The sequence below is a fragment of the Salvelinus fontinalis genome, chromosome 3 (genome assembly GCF_029448725.1).
Source record: "Salvelinus fontinalis isolate EN_2023a chromosome 3, ASM2944872v1, whole genome shotgun sequence".
Lineage (NCBI taxonomy): Eukaryota > Metazoa > Chordata > Actinopteri > Salmoniformes > Salmonidae > Salvelinus > Salvelinus fontinalis.
In genome coordinates this window covers 13,294,162-13,315,069 of record NC_074667.1, presented here as the reverse complement: position 1 = coordinate 13,315,069, position 20,908 = coordinate 13,294,162, and the positions used below count along the sequence as shown (strand labels likewise).

Genomic DNA, 20,908 nt, shown 5'->3' with positions numbered 1-20,908 from the left:
GATGAAGCTGAGGAGTATTTTTGTCTGTAATAAAACTCATTCTGATTGGCTGGACCTGGCTCCCGTGGATGGGCGTCCCTGCCCAGTCATGTGAAAACCATAGATTAGGGCCTAATGAATTTATTTCAATTGACTGATTTCCTTATATGAACCGTAACTCAGTAAAATCGTTGAAATTGTTGCCTGTTGCAATTATGTTGCATTTGTTCAGTATAAAATCACATTTTCTAAATCATAGATGGAAGCCAACATATGCTCAAGAGTTAGACAGGGATCATCTTCATTATTAGTTCTATCTGGTCATTAGTTTACATCTTACACAACCAGCACTATTACGATGGATTTCAGGAAGGAGCTCTTGCCAGAGCTAATGTATTAGATCTGCTTTTTCGCTGTTGGTCAGGTGAGAAGTTCTGGTGAAGAGGATCCCTGTGAGTACTATTTCACGCATACCATTTTACACAAAGGAGTGTTTGTGTGTCTCACAGTTCAACAGGCGTACGACAGAAGCTAGCGCTATGAAATACTACGATGAGTAGTGTATTATATTGGGATTATCCACAGACAGTGTGGGAATCAGAGGCAAGGCCTATGGTGTGCCTCAATTTGCACACTTACACTGAATAAGACCCTCCCTCCCTCTGTTGGGTACTCCACATTGAGAGACTCCTATTCCTGGGGGAGAGAAGACAGAGAGGGAAGAAGGAAAAAGGAGGCCTGTGTTGTCTGACTTTACACACACGCACACTCATACACTCTCGGGATGAGGTTCGAGGAGGTGTTGGACGAGGTGGGTGGCTTCTCCAAGTTTCAGTTCCTCATGCTCCACTTGCTCTGCTTGCCCAGGGTCATTCTCCCCCTCCACTTTCTCCTGCACAACTTCATCTCGGGTGTGCCTCCGCACCACTGCGCCCTCGGGATCCATGGAGATGGACCCCAAACCCTGGCCGACCCCATGACGTTGGCCCTCAGGGTCCCTCGTGAAGCCGACGGCTCCTTCAGCTCCTGCAGGGCCTTTGCCACTCTGGTGACCCTTGACCTTGGCCACTCCAACTACACCAATGTGTCCATGTCGGTGCCGTGCCAGGACGGCTGGGTGTACGACCGTTCCCAGTTCACATCCACCACTGCCACCCAGGTAATGTCATTATTAACGGGGCGGCAGGGTAGCCTAGTGGTTAGTGTTGGACTAGTAACCGAAAGGTTGCAAGATCGAATCCCCGAGCTGACAAGGTAAAAATCTATCGTTCCTCCCCTTGTTCTACATAGTTAAAAAAAAAGGTAAAATTAAAAAAAATAACACTGTTGCCCACAATGGTGGTCTAGCAGTCTAAGCTCCTACCTCCAGAACACTTGTACCAATGGGTTTGATGCCTTATGTAGATGTAATGTCATGTTAATGTGCTTATAGATGTCTAATGTATGCTTCGTGAACATGCAGTTCATGTTAATTGTTACCCTGTTTGTAGTTTCTGTCAATCAGAAGAAAAAAATGATCAAACTGTAAAACTTCCCCAATATCATTTGTTTCCATGACTACAGTAACTCCAACTGAATATTTGATAGAATGGTGGTTAGCTTGTGTAGCTATAAATAGCACTGCCATTGTAATTTTTTATACATGCATATTTTACCAAGAGATGGCCAATCAGATTCATAACCACAGCATATGTAACACAGTGTACAATAGGCCAGCAGCATACCATCCTCCATCCCACTGCTGGCTTGTTTCTGAAGCTACACAGGGTTGGTACTGGTCAGTCCCTGGATGGGAGACCAGATGCTGCTGGAAGTTGTGTTGGAGGCCCCGTAGGAGGCACTCTTTCCTCTGGTATAAAAAAATATCCCAATTCCCCAGGGCAATGTTGGGGTGCTGTCTTTTGGCTGGGATGTTAAACAGGTCTCCTGACTCTCTGTGGTCACTAAAAGAGTCCATGGCACTTATTGTAAGATTAGGGATGTTAACCCTGGTGTCCTGGCTAAATTCCCAATCTGGCTCTCATACCATCATGGTCACCTAATCATCCCCAGTTTACAATTGTCTCATTCATCCCCTGTAACTATTCCCCAGCTCGTTGCTGTAAATGAGAATGTGTTCACAGTCAATTTACCTGGTAAAATATTTTTTTTTATCCATTCCATTGGTTTTCATTTGTTATGGCTTTACCCATCTTCGATGAATTGTATGATGATGTGGTGGTTTGTGGTAATGAGGTGTTTGTGATGTTGCAATATATGGTTATATAGGTTATAGGCGTTCCATTAACTCTCAACAATTATTCAACTAACTATCCACTAACCTTCCCCGGGCGCCGATGACGTGGATGTCGATTAAGGCAGCGCCTCACACCTCTTTGATTCAGAGGGGTTGGGTTAAATGCGGAAGACACATTTCAGTTGAACGCATTCAGTTGTACAACTGACTAGGTATCCCCCTTTACCCTAATCTTAAATTGTAGCCCCAACAAAAGCCTTCACGTGAGCAAGCTGTTGCATATCAACAGAGATGCAGTTGATGAGTTGATAGGGTGATAGATTGAGCATCAACAGATCTGTTGTTGTCTATCCAAATAACATGTGACCTATGACTTTGTCACACTCCCAGTCATCATGTGCTCCATCATCATGTGCAGCTGGGAATTACCAAAAATACGTCTTCAGAAAATCTGTTCTTCTGCCATCCGTAATTTGTGGAAGTCGGAAGTTTACACTCAGGTTGGGGTCATTAAAACTCGTTTTTCAACCACTCCACAAATTTCTTGTTAACAAACTATAGTTTTGACAAGTCGGTTAGGACATTTACTTTGTGCATGACATAAGTAATTTTTCCAACAATTGTTTACAGACAGATTATTTAACTTATAATTCACTGTATCACAATTCCAGTGGGTCAGAAGTTTACATACACTAAGTTGACTGTGCCTTTAAACAGCTTGGAAAATTCCAGAAAATGATGTCATAGCTTTAGAAGCTTCTGATCGGCTAAATTACATCATTTGAGTCAATTGGAGGTGTACCTGTGGATGTATTTCAAGGCCTACCTTCAAACTCAGTGCCTCTTTGCTTGAGATCATGGGGAAATCGAAATAAATCAGCCAAGACCTCAGAAAAAAATTGTAGACCTGGTTGTCTGGTTCAGCCTTGGGAGCAATTTCCAAACGCCTGAAGGTACCACGCTCTCTGTACAAACAACAGTACGCAAGTATAAACATTATGGGACCACGCAGCCGTCATACCGCTAAGGAAGGAGACGCGTTCTGTCTCCTAGAGATGAACGTGCTGGGGTGCAAAAAGTGCAAATCAATCCCAGAACAACAGCAAAGGACCTTGTGAAGATGCAGGAGGAAACAGGTACAAAAGTATCTATATCCACAGTAAAACAAGTCCTATATCGACATAACCTGAAAGGCCGCTCAGCAAGGAAGAAGCCACTGCTCCAAAACCGCCATAAAAAAGCCAGACTACGGTTTGCAACTGCACATGGGGGCAAAGATTGAACTTTTTGGAGAAATCTTACTTTTTGGAGAAATGTCCTCTGGTCTGATGAAACAAAAATAGAACTGTTTGGCCATAATGACCATCGTTATGTTTGGAGGAAAAAGGGAGAGGCTTACAAGCTGAAGAACACCATCCCAAACGTGAAGCAAGGGGGTGACAGCATCATGTTGTTAACATCTGCTAACCATGTGTATGTGGTAAATAAAATTTGATTTGATTTGATTTGGTGCTTTTCTGTAGGAGGGACTGGTGCATTTCACAAAATAGATGGCATCATGAGGAGAGAAAATTAGGTGGATATATTGAAGCAACAGCTCAAGACATCAGTCAGGAAGTTAAAGCTTGATCGCAAATGGGTCTTCCAAATGGACAATGACCCCAAGCATACTTCTAAAGTTGTGGCAAAGTCAAGATATTGGAGTGGCCATTACAAAGCCCTGACCTCAATCCTATAGAGAATTTGTGGGCAGAACTAAAAAAGCGTGTGCGAGCAAGGAGGCCTACAAACCTGACTCAGTTACACCAGCTCTGTCAGGAATGGGCCAAAATTCACCCAACTTATTGTGGGAAGCTTGTGGAAGGCTACCTGAAACGTTTGACCTAAGTTAAACAAATTAAAGGCACTGCTACCAAATACTAATTGAGTGTATGTAAACGTCTGACCCACTGGGAATATGATGAAAGAAATACAAGCTGAAATAAATCATTCTCTCTACTATTATTCTGACATTTCACATTCTTAAAATAAAGTGGTGATCCTAACTGACCTAAGACAGGGAATTTTTACTAGGATTAAATGTCAGGAATTGTGAAAAACTGAGTTTAAATGTATTTGGCTAAGGTGTATGTAAACTTCCTACTTCAACTGTATGTATTCAGGGGTTTTTCTTTGGGCTTGAGCTCATAAGCCTATGCGATTGCTTAAGCTCCAATATTCGTATAGGTGTTTTGAATGAATAATCATCTTAGAAAGAGCTGTCCATTTTGTTGTGTTAGGCTTTGAAACAACATCCACAACGACCATGTTTTACACTCAGTTTCAACCTGCTGTTGAACATCTTTCTTTAAATTGATCATCACAGTGAGGTGAGTTTGAAAAGCATGATACTGTTTTTCTGATAAGTGTTTGATGTGATTTTCTATTCCATTTGCGTTGATGTCAGAGTGGTTAGAGGGACAATGGAGCCCTGAGTACCAGGCCATTAGGACTTGATGGTCATTTGTGAGTTGGGTACTATCAAAGCCTGTCCAGAGTGAATAAGAGGAGATTACCGTGACTCAACTGCCACATGGAATTTTATGCGGTCTTGACTCATGACTGCCAGTGTGGCGGTAATACGGTCACACTGCAGCCCAAGTCTTTACCCTACATGGCTGACCCAAACCGAACTGTGCTGGCTTGGATCATTTCTTTTCACATTGTGGTGTATGAAAGGCCTTGTTTGCTGTTTTATGACACCTTGGGGTGCTTGTGGGGAAAACTGGTGGAACTGGGGGTTAATTCTGATTTATGAACCTGTTTATTTTTTCACAGTGGGATTTGGTGTGTGACCGTAAGAAATTAAACCAGGCCGTTGCTACTTTCTTTTTCGTTGGAGTCACAATCGGTGCAGTTATATTTGGATACCTCTCAGATAAGTATGTTATTTATCCTATTAGAATCTAATTATTCTATGGTAATGACTGTGACAAATATTTGACAATATTAATGTTCCCAAATTCAACATTTACAGGACATGCATGTTATCACTTGACCACAGCATCTTGCATACAAACATAATTTACAAAACATAGGCTTGGCCATGTTTCGAAACTGTGTTGTCTTTTCTCAACATGAAACAAGAAAATTGGCATTGCTTTCTTAACACGGTCTTGTCACGTTCCTGACCTATTTCTGTTAGTTTGTTGTATGTGTTAGTTGGTCAGGACGTGAGTTTGGGTGGGCATTCTATGTTTTCTGTTTCTATGTTGGTTTATGGGTTGCCTGGTATGGCTCTTAATTAGAGGCAGGTGTTTGGCGTTCCTCTAATTGAGAGTCATATTTAGGTAGGTTGTTTCACAGTGTTCGTTGTGGGTGGTTGTCTCCTGTGTCAGTGTTTGTCGCACCATACGGGACTGTTCGGTTTGTTTGTTCATCGTCATTTATGTGTAGGCTATTTTCCCTGTTCGTGCGTTCTCGTGTTTTATTGTAAGTTCGTATGTCCAGGTTTGTCTACTCCGTTTTGTTAATTAGTCAAGTGTATTTCGTTTCGTGTTTTTTCCGTCTTGTTTATTAAAATCATGTCTTCACAATCCGCTGCATCTTGGTTCCATCACTACTCCCCCTTTTCGGTTGAAGAGGAGGAGGACCACCGTTACAGAACCACCCACCAATCCAGAATCAAGCAGCGAGGAAATCGGAGGAAGGGACAGCGCAAGAAGGAGGAATGGACTTGGGAGGATGTTTTGGAAGGGAAAGGTTGCTACACATGGGAGGAGATCCTGACTGGAAGGGATCGCCTCCCATGGGAACAGCTGGAGGCACTGAGGAGAGCAGAGGCAACCGGAGAAGGGAACCGGAGTTATGAGGGGACCCGTCTAGCACGGAAGCCCGAAAAGCCCGTGAGTACCACCCAAAAATTTCTTGGGGGGGGGGGAGGCTAAGAGGTAGTGGGCCAAGGGCAGGTAGGAGACCTGCGCCCACTTCCCAGGCTAACCGTGGAGAGCGGGAGTACGGGCAGACGCCGTGTTACGCAGTAGAGCGCACGGTGTCTCCTGTATGGGTGCATAGCCCAGTGCGGGTTATTCCACCTCCCCGCACTGGTAGGGCTAGATTGAGCATTGAGCCAAGTGCCATGAGGCCGGCTCTACATATCTGGCCACCAGTACGTCTCCTTGGGCCGGCTTACATGGCACCAGCCTTACGCATGGTGTCCCCGGTTCGCCTACATAGCCCGGTGCGGGTTATTCCACCTCCCCGCACTGGTCGGGCGACGGGGAGCATTCAACCAGGTAATTTTGGGCAGGCTCGGTGCTCAAGGGAGCCAGTACGCCTGCACGGTCCGGTATTTCCGGCACTACCTCCCCGCCCCAGCCCAGTACCACCAGTGCCTACACCACGCACCAGTCTTCCAGTGCGTTTTCAGAGCCCTGTTCCTCCTCCACGCACTCTCTCTATGGTGCGTGTCTCCAGTCCGGTGCCTCCAGTTCCTGCACCGCGCACTAAGCCACCTGTGCGTCTCCGGAGCCCTGTTCACACTGTTCCTTCTCCCTGTACTCGTCCTGAGGTGCGTGCACTTAGCCCGGTGCCACCAGTGCCGGTACCACGCACCAGGCATATAGTACGTTTTGAGAGTCCAGTGTGCCCTGTCCCTGCTCCCCGCACTAGGCTTGAAGTGCGTGTCTCCAGTCCGGTGCCTCCAGTTCCGGCACCACGCACCAGGCCTACAGTGCGTCTCAGCCGGCCAGAGTCTGCCGTCTGCCCAACGGCGCCTGAACTGTCCGTCTGCCAAGCGCCGCATGAACTGCCCGTCTGCCATGAGCCTACAGAGCCTTCCGCCAGACAGGAGCAGCCAAAGCCTTCCGCCAGACAGGATCAGTCTGAGCCATCCGTCTCCCCAGCGCCGTCTGAGCCATCCGTCTCCCCAGAACCGTCTGAGCCATCCGTCTGTCCCGAGCCATTAGAGCCGCCCGTCTGTCCCGAGCCGTTAGTCAGTCAGGAGCCGCTAGAGCCATTCGTCAGTCAGGATCTGCCAGAGCCGCCAACCAGACAGGATCTGCCAGAGCCGCCAACCAGACAGGATCTGCCAGAGCCGCCAACCAGACAGGATCTGCCAGAGCCGCCAACCAGACAGGATCTGCCAGAGCCGTCAGTGAGCCATGAGCGTCCAGAGCCGTCAGCCAGCCATGAGCGTCCAGAGCCGTCAGCCAGCCATGAGCGTCCAGAGCCGTCAGCCAGCCATGAGCGTCCAGAGCCGTCAGCCAGCCATGAGCGTCCAGAGCCGTCAGCCAGTCATGAGCTGTCCCTCAGCCCAGAGCGGCTATTTATCCAGAACTGCCCCTCAGTCCAGAGCTGTCTCTCTGTCCGGAGCTGCCTTTCAGTCCGGAGTTGCCCCTCTATCCTGAGCTACCTCTCTATCCTGAGCTACCTCTCTATCCTGAGCTATCCCTCTGTCCTGAGCTATCCCTCTGTCCTGAGCTATCCCTCTATCCCGGTGCTGCCCCTTGTGTCGATGTTACCCAAAAGATTAAGTGGGGGTAATATGAGGGTGGTCATTTGTAGGGGGAGAGGTAAGCTGGGATTGACTATGGTGGGGTGGGGACCTCGCCCTGAGCCTGAGCCACCACCGTGGTCAGATGCCCACCCAGACCCTTCCCTAGACTTTGTGCTGGTGCGCCCGGAGTTCGCACCTTATGGGGGGGGTTATGTCACGTTCCTGACCTATTTCTGTTAGTTTGTTGTATGTGTTAGTTGGTCAGGACGTGAGTTTGGGTGGGCATTCTATGTTTTCTGTTTCTATGTTGGTTTATGGGTTGCCTGGTATGGCTCTTAATTAGAGGCAGGTGTTTGGCGTTCCTCTAATTGAGAGTCATATTTAGGTAGGTTGTTTCACAGTGTTCGTTGTGGGTGGTTGTCTCCTGTGTCAGTGTTTGTCGCACCATACGGGACTGTTCGGTTTGTTTGTTCACCGTCATTTATGTGTAGGCTATTTTCCCTGTTCGTGCGTTCTCGTGTTTTATTGTAAGTTCGTATGTCCAGGTTTGTCTACTCCGTTTTGTTAATTAGTCAAGTGTATTTCGTTTCGTGTTTTTTCCGTCTTGTTTATTAAAATCATGTCTTCACAATCCGCTGCATCTTGGTTCCATCACTACTCCCCCTTTTCGGTTGAAGAGGAGGAGGACCACCGTTACAGGTCTCGATAGAAGTAGACAGTCATACATTAGCTGCAGACTAATGGTCACAATAAAAGAGAATGTCCTTACTTATTAGATGCTACAAATGACTCAAATTCCTATATCATCAGAATTCGATGACCAAGTTAGTCAGGTTAACATTTGGATTAAGGTCAGGGTTAGGGCTAGTGGTTAAAATCATTTTTTTGGGGAGAGAAAGCGCTGTACTTCTGTATTTTGTGGCAGACATTCAGACAGTGAAGACCGCTGAAAGAACTCTGAATCTTTCCCCTTTCTCTCCTGCTGCAGATTTGGTCGGAAGCCCATGATCCTAGTGTCCTTCGTGGCCAGTGCCGTGTTCGGAACCATGTCCGCCTTCTCTGTCTCTTACGTCATGTTTGCCGTGACCAGAACCCTCTGTGGAGTCGCACTGACGGGAATGACCATTACCACTCTTGCCCTGAGTACTATTATGATCTTTAACCCCCACTGGGTTTCCTATAACATGATATGTGTTGATTAAAGGGGCAATCTGTAGTTCAAACAACAACAATGCAGCCACACTCAAATTAATAGACAGAGCTATGGATACAAGGACTGAACATCCACTGGGAAATGTAACCCCTCTCAAATTTATAGACAAAGCTATGGATGCAAGGACTGAACGTCCAATGGAAAATATAACCCCTCTCAAATTTATAGACAGAGCTATGGATGCAAGGACTTACAGTCCATGACATCCACATGACAGTTTTAAACAAAGCTATACATGGTTTGTTTACATTCTTGTTTGAGAACAATAAAGGTAAGACGTTATATTTTGGGTTATGATAGTGAAAGCCCGTTTGAGGCTTCATCAAGAATTGAAATGTCCATTGAACAGACTTCCAGATCCCAGACAGTCGTTTTAAAGCAATGGGCCCAAAATCAGTCCTAAAGGACTACCCTGACAATATTTATTTTTTTACCTATCCCATAAATGCTATTTACTGTACACAGAGGTAAGTTGCAGTTGTGTTTTTCCCTCCAGGTATAGAGTGGACGGACATTAAGCATCGCACCTTCACAGGGACCATTATCAGTCTGGGCTGGAGTGTGGGCAACATGCTCCTGGCCCTCCTGGCATACTTCATACGAGACTGGAGATATCTCATGCTGGTGGTGACGTCCCCCTGCATCGCTGCAATCATCTCCTGGTGGTAAGATGGGGCTAGAAAAACTCCAGGTTGGGGGCAATGCCATTTCAATTCAGTCAATTCAGGAAGTAAACTTGAATTTCAGTGTACTTCCTGAATTGAAATGGAATGAAGTCCAACCCTGTAAAAGACAGTATATGTCTGACAAATGTGGGAAGGAAATTAATTGAGTAATCTGTCCATCTTTACACTTGAAATGTCACAAAAATCTCATTAAACAGACTATTAAAAAAAAAAAAAAGGACAGTATCTTACAGATTTTTGCTGTGATACTATAGAAGTGGTTTTGGAGCAAGACCTGAATAGCCCATAGTCAATAACATCATAGCCATGACATACAGTGCATTCGGAAAGTATTCTTCCCCCTTTCCCTGTTCCACACTTTGTTACATTACAGCCTTATTCTGAAATGTATTATTTTTTTCACATCAATCTACACACAATACCCCATAATGACAAAGCGAACACAGATTTGTAGACATTTTTGCAAATGTATTACAAACAAGAAACTGAAATATGTTTATACAATTTGGGTGTCCACCTGTGGTAAATTCAATTGATTTGACATTATTTGGAAAGGCACACACCTGTCTATATAAGATCCCACAGTTGACAGTGCATGTCAGAGCAAAAACCAAGCCATGAGGTCGAAGGAATTGTTCGTAGAGCTCTGAGACAGGATTGTGTTGAGGCACAGATCTGGGGAAGGTTACAAAAAATATCTGCAGGGTTGAAGGTCCCCAAGAACACAGTGGCCTCCATCATTCTTAAATGGAAGAAGTTTGGAACCACCAAGACCCTTCCTAGAGCTGGCTGCCCGGCCAAACAGAGCAATCGGGGGAGAAGGCCCTTGGTCAGGGAGGTGACCAAGAACCCGATGGTCACTCTGACAGAGCTCCAGAGTTCCTCTGGAGATGAGAGAACTTTCCAGAAGGACAACCATCTCTGCAACACTCCACTAATCAGGCCTTCAATGTAGAGTGGCCAGACGTAAAAGGCACATGACAGCCAGCTTGGAATTTGCAAAAAGGCACCTAAAGGACTCTCAGACCATCATAAACAAAATTCTCTGGTCTGCTGAAACCAAGATTGAACTATTTGTCACGTCTGGAGAAAACCTGGCACCATCCCTATGGTGAAGCATGGTGGTGACAGCATCATGCTGTGGGGATATTTTTCAGCGGCAGGGACTAGGAGACCAGTCAGGTTGAGGGAAAGATGAATGGTGCAAAGTACAGAGAGATCCTTCACGAAAACCTGCTCCAGAGTGTCAGGACCTCAGACTGGGGCGAAGATTCACCTTCCAACAGGACAACGACCCTAAGCACACAGCCAAGACAACGCAGGAGTGGCGTCGGGTCAAGTATCTGAATGTCCTTGAGTGGCCCAGCCAGAACCCGAACCCGATCGAACATCTCTGGAGAGACCTGAAGATAGCTGTGCAGCAACGCTCCCCATCCGACCTGACAGAGCTTGAAAGGATCTGCAGAGAAAAATGGGAGAAACTCCCCAAATACAGGTGTGCCAAGCTTGTAGCGTCATACCTAATAAGACTTAAGGCTGTAATCGCTGCCACAGGTGCTTCAACAAAGTACTGAGTAAAGGGTCTGAATACTTATGTAAATGTGATATTTCAGTTTTAGTTTTATACATTTGCTCAAATGTAACATAATACAGAATGACATAATACAGAACATCAATAGACAAGAACAGCTCAAGGACAGAACTACATACATTTGAAAGTTGCCAATGGAAAAGAAGACATACGTATGATGTGTTCCCACATGTTAGCGTTATGCAGTACATCTAATGTAGAGTTACGAATGAAACAAAACGAATAACAGTACAGTGATTGATGAAGGATTAAAGTGCATTATTATTATTAAAGGTTATTAATGAATCAATGTGCTCATGGTTTGAATCTCAGATTTTGTGTCCAAGATATTATCCTGTTACAGCAGTGGATAATGACAAATATAACGTCCAGATTTTCTTTTCTTCGTTTAGGTGGATACCCGAGTCTGCCAGATGGCTACTGGCCAAAGGCAAAGTTAAGGAGGCAAAGAAGTATTTGGTGCAGTGTGCCATAATGAATGGGAAGTATGGTTACGCTGCAAAACTAGACACTGAGGTGAGTTAACGAACCCAGGTGTACACTAGGGACTCTTTCTTCTCAGTTTAATAATGTTCTGCTATCAGGGTAGGGGTCCATTTCAATTCCAATCAATTCTGAATTCCAATTCCACATTTTTCGAATTGAAAAGCATTGAAGGGAATTGGATTTGTAATTGGAATTTCAGTACACTTCCTGAATTGCCTGGGATTTAAATTTACTCCAGCCCTGGGTACTATCAAAAAATAAATGTAAATACATTGCCTTCAGAAACTATTCAAACCCCTTGAATTTTTCCCAATTTTTTTTGTGTTACAGCCTGAATGAAAAAAAGTATGAATATTAAAATATCATAATTCTTGAGTCAGTAACTAGGATATTCAACCCTTTTGTAATGGCAAAATGTGCTTAACAAGTCACATAATAAGTTGCATGGACACACTCTGTTTGCAATAAGTGTTTAACATTATTTTTGAATGATTACCTCGTCTCTGTACCCCACACATACAATTATTTGTAAGGTCCCTCAGTCTAGCAGTGAAACACATATTCAACCACAAAGACCAGGGAGTTTTTCCAATGCATCCCAAACAAGGGCACCTATTGTAGATCTGTTACAAAAATGTAACAGACATTAAATATCCCCTTGTGCATGGTGAAGTTGAAAATTACAATTTGGATGGTGTATCAATACACCCAGTCACTACAAAGATACAGGTGTCCTTCCTCCAGAGAGGAAGGAAACCACTAAGGGATTTCAATATGAGGCCAATGGTGACTTTAAAACAGTCACAGAGTTTAATGGCTGTGATAGGAGAAAACTGAGGATGGATCAACAACATTGTAGCGAAAAGAAGGAAGCCAATACAGAATAAAAAGATTCCAAAACATGCATCTTGTTTGCGACAAGGCACTAAAGTAATGCTGGAAAAAATCTGGCAAAGTAATTCACTTTTTGTCCTGAATGTGTCATGTTTGGGGCAAATCCAATACAACACATTACATACTATCACTCTCCATATGTTTAAGCATAGTGGTGGCTGCATCATCTTGTTGGTATGCTTGTAATTGTTAAGGACTGGGGAGTTTTTCAGGATAAAAAATTTACGGAATAGAGCTAAGCACAGACACAATCCTAGAGGAAAAGCTGGATCAGTGTGTTTTCCACCAGACACTGGGAGATTAATTCACATTTCAGCTGGATAATAACCGAAAACACAAGGCCAAATCTCACTGGAGTTGCTTACCAAGAAGACAGTGAATGTTTCTGAGTGGCCGAGTTAGTTTTTACTTATATCTACTATAAAATATATGGCAAGACCTGAAATCGGTTATCTAGCAATGATCAGCAACCAACTTGACAGAGCTTGAATAATAAAAAATAAAAAATGTCAATCCACAATCCAGGTGTGGAAAGCTCTTCGAGACTTACCTAGGAAGACTCACAGCTGTAATCACTGCCAAAGGTGCTTCATCAAAGTATTGACTCCGGGGTATGAATACTTATGTAAATGAGATATTTCTGTATTTCATTTTCAATACATTTTCTTAAATGTATAAAAACGTATTTTCAATTTGTCATTATGGAGCATTGTGTGTAGATGGGTGAGAAAAAATATCCATTTCATCCATTTTAAAATCATGCTGTTACACAACAAAATGTGGAATAAGTATGAATAATTTCTGAAGACACAGTAAATACATAATTGAATGAAATGTAAACGAAACACCATCATTTTCTCATGTCTTAAAATACATGTGTTTGAGAACAAATTGATAAATCCTGAAATTCATCTGACATTTGAATGAAAACTTTTGTACAAAATACAATTTATCTTGGAGGTTTTACATTTTGTCCAATTGTTTAAAACAAAAATGTTTTGCAAAGCTCTGCTTATTACCTATTGAGCATTATAGAATAAATGCAGACCAAAATTATTCTACTGAAACTTGACTAATAAAATATATCTGAACATTAACCTCTGAACTTTATATTCTAATTCGTTCTTATCTTAGACTTTGAGGAAGGTAACTGTTTCTGAGGTTGCCACTAAGAACTATTCCTACTTGGATCTGGTCAAGACACCCAAGCTCAGGAAAATCACTATTTGCTCAGGAATATTCTGGTATGAGGAAAAAATGTTTCACCCTTGACCTTTTTGACGAGACAGACAATTAGCGAAGCTGCCTGTCCCTAAGCTAGGGAGAGTGGAGTATTTGGGAAGAAATGTGTGTGTGTGTTTGTGCATGAGTGTGTTTGTCTCCAGTTTAGGCCTGAAAGGTCTATGATTCCACAACTCCACCCATAACTTTGATTGGAGATATATAGAGTCTGCCTGCCCCTAAGCTAGGGCGAGAGTGGACTTACTGCTGTGAAGAGAAATAGGTGTGTGTGTGTGTGTATAGTTTGTGGCATGCATGTACATTTGTGTCCAGTTTAGACCTGCAATCTCCATGATTCCACTTTCAACACGTTTTAATTAAAACATTCTGCCCCATAAAATGTTTCCCTTCTTTCACTTACTCATATTTTAAGTTTCCCCAATTACTGATTATAATATATGTCGAGCCCTCACTGAAACTGCAAGTAATGTTTTTACCTATATTTACCTCCCAAAAGGTTTGCTGTGTCGTTCGCATACTATGGGATCAGCTATAAGATTACAGGGTTTGGTCTGAACATGTACCTCACTCATTTTGTCTACGGCGCAATTGAAGTCCCAGCCAAAGTGGGGGCCTACTTCGCCTTGGATCGCATTGGCCGAAGAAATGGCCAGGCGTGGTCTCTCATCATCACGGGAGCGCTGATAGCTCTCAATACCGCTATCCCCACAGGTAGGTTATTAAAAACACTCTATGCACACTCATCTTGGGTTTCAGGTCCTGTATCGAGGAGTTTCTGCCATATTAAAACAACTCACAAAATACTAAACAGTGACATTGAATATCAATGCAACGGTTTAAAACTCAGTTGCTCTTCTACTTGATATATGCATATCACAGTTGCTCTTCTCTTATCCTGGGACTTTTATCCAGAGGCGTCATGCCCATAGGGAGCACTCATGGGCATCCACCGTACTGATTGTTGTGGTTATAGTAAGGCCCAATCGTACTTCCCCAAGGCCATTATGAAGGGAAAGCTCCAGAGAGGTCAGAGTGTAAAATGGTCTTTAGATAATGTAATGGCGTGTTGGTGGAGGGTCAAAAGAGACAAGAGAGGGAGTGGTGTGCATCCGGAGTGGACGCAGGGCAAAGAGTGGGAGATGTGTAGAAACCTACTTTGGGTGTCCTACTCGTTCTGTGCTACTTTAAAGGATGGGGTCATGCTTCCAGAAACTCCATGTCATGTTGTAGGCTAAATGCAAACACTAAATGTGACAGTGTGAAATATGAATAATTTGTCCTACAAATCTTATTGGGAAATTGTGTACCTTTTAAAATTGTCTGTTTTGTATCTTCTCTAATACTTGTTGCGTTCACTGAATTGTTGTCAAAGTAAGCTACTATTTCTACATTTTGTGTCAGGCCTGCTCTGTATAATTGTTGTTGAGAGAGGTTATCTACATTTTGCAAGTCTCTGAATAGTTCTTCCCCTAGTCAAATTTTTGATTATTGTTTAAACATTAATATGTAAATAATATTAATACATTTAATAGATTATACTTGGTACATTTTGAGTGAGTGATTTAGTCAAATTTACTAAAATGTAATACTACTAGCCACCTAGCAATTTTGTAAAGTTGGTTGTAGCTAACCCAGATACACTATATACAAAAGTATGTGGACATCCCTCATAACTAGCTATCAAGAAGTTATTTCAAGCTATCAATCAAGTCAAAGGCAATTTAAGCTTGATCCGTAAATGTGGTCGGAGGCTTCATATGGAGGGTGTGATGCAATTTGCGGAGTCTCCGGAGGTATGCTCAGGCCAAATCAAGCTCCACACCGCATCGCGGTGCGCCTCTCAAATTTTGCAGAGATGCAGAGAAGCATATTTCGTTTCTTTAAAAAAGACGTATGCTTAGACATATAGAAAAAATTGATATATTTTTGTACATAGAATTAAGTATAATGATTGCCGCTCTAGATTGCTGGAAAAAGCTGTTTCAGGTGTTTGAAAAATGCAAAATTCTCCCCACTTACACCCCTCAGCCGTCCTCACATACTTTGTGGCCCCTCAGATTTGGGGATCACGACGCCCCTGTTCTTATCCTATCCTTCTTGTTTCTTCATCCAGAAAATGGCCTGGTTCGCACTTGCATAGCTGTGGTGGGGAAGGGTTTCTCAGAAGTTGCTTTCACTACAGCTTTTCTCTACACAGCAGAGCTCTATCCCACCGTTCTCAGGTAAGTGCGACTGTGAAACTAGCGCCATAACTTACATGCATATGCACACTACTCCTAAATCACCTTACTTTCTTCGATGATGGTTGAATTGTCTGATTGGTCATTCTCAAACTTTTGACATTCTTAGTCTTCTGCGTTTCCCAATTATGCTTTGCAGAGTCTACTTTGTCCACTGTGGATACATTTGTTTCCTCACATTTTAAGAGTTGACTGTGAAATTTAAGTAAGAAAGTAGGCAACTTTTCTTAGTGAGACCCCAGGATAGACTGTGGTAACACGGACTTTGCACTCCCCTCCTCCTTCAGACAGTGTGGTTTAGGTTACACCTCATTCATGGGGCGTATGGGGGGCTCACTGGTCCCCATGGTCATGCTGCTGGAGGACTATTGGGTGTTCACGCCCCCACTTATCTTCGCCGCCACCGCCATTGGCAGCGGCTGTGTGGTCTTCCTGCTGCCCGAGACCCTGAATGTGTGTCTTCCGGAAAACATCCTCGACGTAGAGGGAAGGTACTGTCAAACACACTCTGCACAATAAGCTCTCGTCTTCAGTCCGTAAATACAGGCTGGGTTAAACAATTGAAAAGTGTGACAGATTCTTATCAAACTTGCTAGACAATAGTTGGCAACCATCGCTGCTCAATGTATTAGCTACTGTAACATTTTTTCATGTTAATATGACGAAGTCAGGTGCCTAATTGTTTTCCCATTTCTTGGTAGGCATAAGCACACGTCTGGAAATGATGCCATGGTTGAGTTGAATGAAATACACTCACTACCGGTAGCTTCAGCATGAGATCACAACTCCTAAGGCTGCTGCAGTACCAAGTCCTGACCTGATAGCTCCACAAACTGCTGAATTGGGCAAATTTTTCCTACAATGGTCATATCCTAAAAACTTTAGTATGATGGACATTTTCCACTATATCATGTATCATGCATGTCACTATTGTATATGTCACTATTCTATTGTCTATATTAATTAGTTGTGTAACTCATGTACAGTTGAAGTCGGAAGTTTACATACACCTTAACCAAAAACATTTAAACTCAGTTTTTCACATTTCCTGACATTTAATCCTAGTAAAAATTCCCTGTCTTAGGTCAGTTAGGATCACCACTTTATTTGAAGAATGTGAAATGTCAGAATAATAGTAGAGAGAATGATTTATTTCAGCTTTTATTTCTTTCAACACATTCCCAGTGGGTCAGAAGTTTACATACACTCAATTAGTATTTGGTAGCATTGCCTTTAAATTGTTTAACTTGGGTCAAACGTTTCAAGTAGGCTTCCACAAGCTTCCCACAATAAGTTGGGTGAATTTTGTCCCATTCCTCCTGTCTTTCAAAGATAATTCGTAAAAATCCAAATAACTTCACAGATCTTCATTGTAAAGGGTTAAACACTGTTTCCCATGCTTGTTCAATGAACCATTAACAATTAATGAACATGCACCTGTGGAACGGTTGTTAAGATACTAACAGTTTACAGACGGTAGGCAATTAAGGTCACAGTTATGAAAACTTAGGACACTAAAGAGGCCTTTCTACTGACTCTGAAAAACACCAAAAGAAAGATGCCCAGGGTCCCTGCTCATCTGCGTGAACGTGCGTTAGAAATGCTGCAAGGGGGCATGAGGACTGCAGATGTGGCCAGGGCAATACATTGCAATGTCCGTACTGTGAGATACTTAAGACATCGCTACAGGGAGACAGGACGGACAGCTGATCATCCTCACAGTGGCAGACCACGTGTAAGAACACCTCCACAGGATCGGTATATCCGAACATCACACCTGCGGGACAGGTACAGCATGGCAACAACAACTGCCCGAGTTACACCAGGAACACACAATCCCTCCATCAGTGCTCAGACTGTTCGCAATAGGCTGAGAGAGGTTGGACTGAGGGCTTGTAGGTCTGTTGTAAGGCAGGTCCTCACCAGATATCACCGGCAACAACGGGCACAAACCCACCGTTGCTAGACCAGACAGGACTGGCAAAAAGTGCTCTTCACTGACGAGCCACGGTTTTGTCTCACCAGGGGTGATGGTCGGATTCGCGTTTATCATCAAAGGAAGGAGGGTCCGTCATGGTCTGGTGCGGTGTGTCACAGCATCATTGGACTGAGCTTGTTGTTATTGCAGGCAATCTCAACGCTGTGCGTTACAGGGAAGACATCCTCCTCCCTCATGTGGTACCCTTTCTGCAGGCTCATCCTGACATGACACTCCAGCATGACAATGCCACCAGCCAAAGTGCTCGTTCTGTGTGTGATTTCCTTCAAGACAGGAATGTCAGTGTTCTGCCATGGACAGCGAAGAGCCCGAATCTCAATCCCATTTAGCACATCTGAGACCTGTTGGATCGGAGGGTGAGGGCTAGGGCCATTCCCCCCAGAAATGTCCGGGAACTTGCAGGTGCCTTGGTGGAAGAGTGGGGTAACATCTCACAGCAAGAACTGGAAAATCTGGTGCAGTCCATGAGGAGGAGATGCACTACAGTACTTAATGCAGCTGGTGGCCACACCAGATACTGACTGTTACTTTTGATTTTAACCCCCCCCCCCCCCCCCCCACATTGTTCAGGGACACATTATTTCCTTTCTGTTAGTCACATGTCTGTGGAACATGTTCCGTTTATGTCTCAGTTGTTGAATCTTGTTATGTTCATACAAATATTTACACATGTTAAGTTTGCTGAAAATAAATGCAGTTGACAGTGAGAGGAAGTTGCTTTTTTTGCTGAGTTTACTTTGGTGCAAAAAGTGCAAGTCAATCCCAGAACAACAGCAAAGGACCTTGTGAAGAGGCTGGAGGTAACAGGTACAAAAGTATCTATATCCACAGTAAAACGAGTCCTATATCGACCTAACCTGAAAGGCCGCTCAGCAAGGAAGAAGCCACTGCTCCAAAACCGCCATAAAAAAGCCAGACTACGGTTTGCATCTGCACATGGGGATAAAGATCGTACTTTTTGGAGAAATGTCCTCTGGTCAGATGAAACAAAAATGTTTCATTTTTGTTCGGCCAAAATGACCATCATTATGTTTGGAGGAAAAAGGGGGATGCTTGCAAGCTGAAGAACACCATCCCAACCGTGAAGCTCGGGGGTGGCAGCATCATGTTGTGGGGGTGCTTTGCTGCAGTAGGGATTGGTGCACTTCACAAAAGAGATGGCATCATGAGGAAAGAAAGTTATGTGAATATATTGAAGCAACATCTCAAGACATCAGTCAGGAAGTTAAAGCTTGGTCGCAAATGGGTCTTCCAAATGGACAATGCCCCCAAGCATGCTTCCAAAGTTGTGGCATAATGGTTTAAGGACAACAATGTCAAGGTATTGGAGTGGCCATTACAAAACCCTGACCTCAAACTGGAAAAGAACTGGAAAAGTGTGTGCGAGCAGGGAGGCTTACAAACCTGGCTCAGTTACACCAGAAAAAAAGAAAAGGGGACGTTTCTTTTTTTGCTGAGTTTATGTTCATCTCTAGTAGACAGAACGGGTCTCCTTCCTGAGCGGTATGACGGCTGTGTGGTCCCATGGTGTTTATACTTGTGTACTATTGTTTGTACAGATGAATGTGGTACCTGCAGGCGTTTGGAAATTGCTCCCAAGGATGAACCAGACTTGTGGAGGTCTACAATGTTTTTTCTGAGGTCTTGGCTGATTTCTTTTCCTTTTCCCATTATCTCAAGCAAAGAGGCACTGAGTTTGAAGGTAGGCCTTGAAATACATCCACAGGTACACCTCCAATTGACTTAAATGATGTCAATTAGCCTATCAGAAGCTTCTAAGGCCATGACATTATTTTCTGGAATTTTCCAAGCTGTTTAAAGGCACAGTCAGCTTGTGATACAGTTAATTATAAGTGAAATAATCTGTCTGTAAACAATTGTTGGAAAAATGACTTGTGTCATGCACAATGTAGATCTCCTAACCGACTTGCCAAAACTATAGTTTGTTAACAAGAAATGTTTGGAGTGGTTGAAAAACAAGTTTTAATGACTCCAACCTAAGTGTATGTAAACTTCCGACTTCAGCTGTATATTGATGGTACACACTTTCACACTCGCCACATACGCTGCTGCTACTACTCTTTTTGTGATCTATCTAGTTTGCCTAGTCATTTTTACCCCTACCTACAGTACATGTACATACTGTATTACCTTAACAACCTTAAGTACCCCTGCATATTGACTCGGTATCGGTACTCCTTGCATATAGCCTAATTATTATTTATTTCATGAAGATGTTCCATTTTGATTTGCAAATGTTCTTACTTTTTAACTCTGCATTGTTGGGAAAGGCCTCGTAAGTAAGCATTTAACAGCAAAGTCTACACCTGTTGTATTCGGCACAGTGATTTGGATTTTATCCAAGCTCCTGAACCACCTCTTCAGAAACCATGGTTACAGATTTCATCGACGGGATGCACCTGGGAATTTCTGAGATAGAGATCATCTCTGCTGGGGATCATAGAATAGATTTGCTATATCTATTGTTGCTCTCAGTTTCTTTTTTAAAATAAATTGCCATTTACACAGAACAAAAATATAAACGCAACATATAAAGTGTTGTTGGTCCCATGTTTCATGAAATAAAACATCCCAGAAATATTCCATACGAACAAAAACACTTTTTTCTCTCAAATTTTGCGCTCAAAGTTGTTTACATCTCTGTTAATGAGTATTTCTCCTTTGCTAAGATAATCCATCCACCTGACAGGTGTGGCATATCAAGAAGCTGATTAAACAGCATGGTCATTACACAGGTGCACCTTCTGCTTGAGACAATTAAAGGCCACTCTAAAATGTGCAATTTTGTCACACAACACAATGCCACAGAGCCTCCTCCGTCATTTTAGAGAATTTGGCAGTACGT

General features: G+C 43.4%; 1 protein-coding gene across 1 annotated transcript; it reads left to right on the top strand.

The window, feature by feature from the left end:
- The first annotated feature begins 670 nt into the window (after positions 1-670).
- slc22a7a (solute carrier family 22 member 7a) lies at positions 671-20,646 on the top strand. Its single transcript, XM_055906674.1, has 10 exons — positions 671-1,138; positions 5,033-5,136; positions 8,680-8,834; positions 9,401-9,569; positions 11,574-11,697; positions 13,696-13,805; positions 14,300-14,514; positions 15,917-16,025; positions 16,331-16,534; positions 16,745-20,646. Exons 1-10 carry the CDS (start codon positions 764-766, stop codon positions 16,818-16,820), a joined length of 1,641 nt encoding a protein of 546 aa, XP_055762649.1. The 5' UTR covers positions 671-763; the 3' UTR covers positions 16,821-20,646.
- The last annotated feature ends 262 nt before the right edge of the window (positions 20,647-20,908 follow it).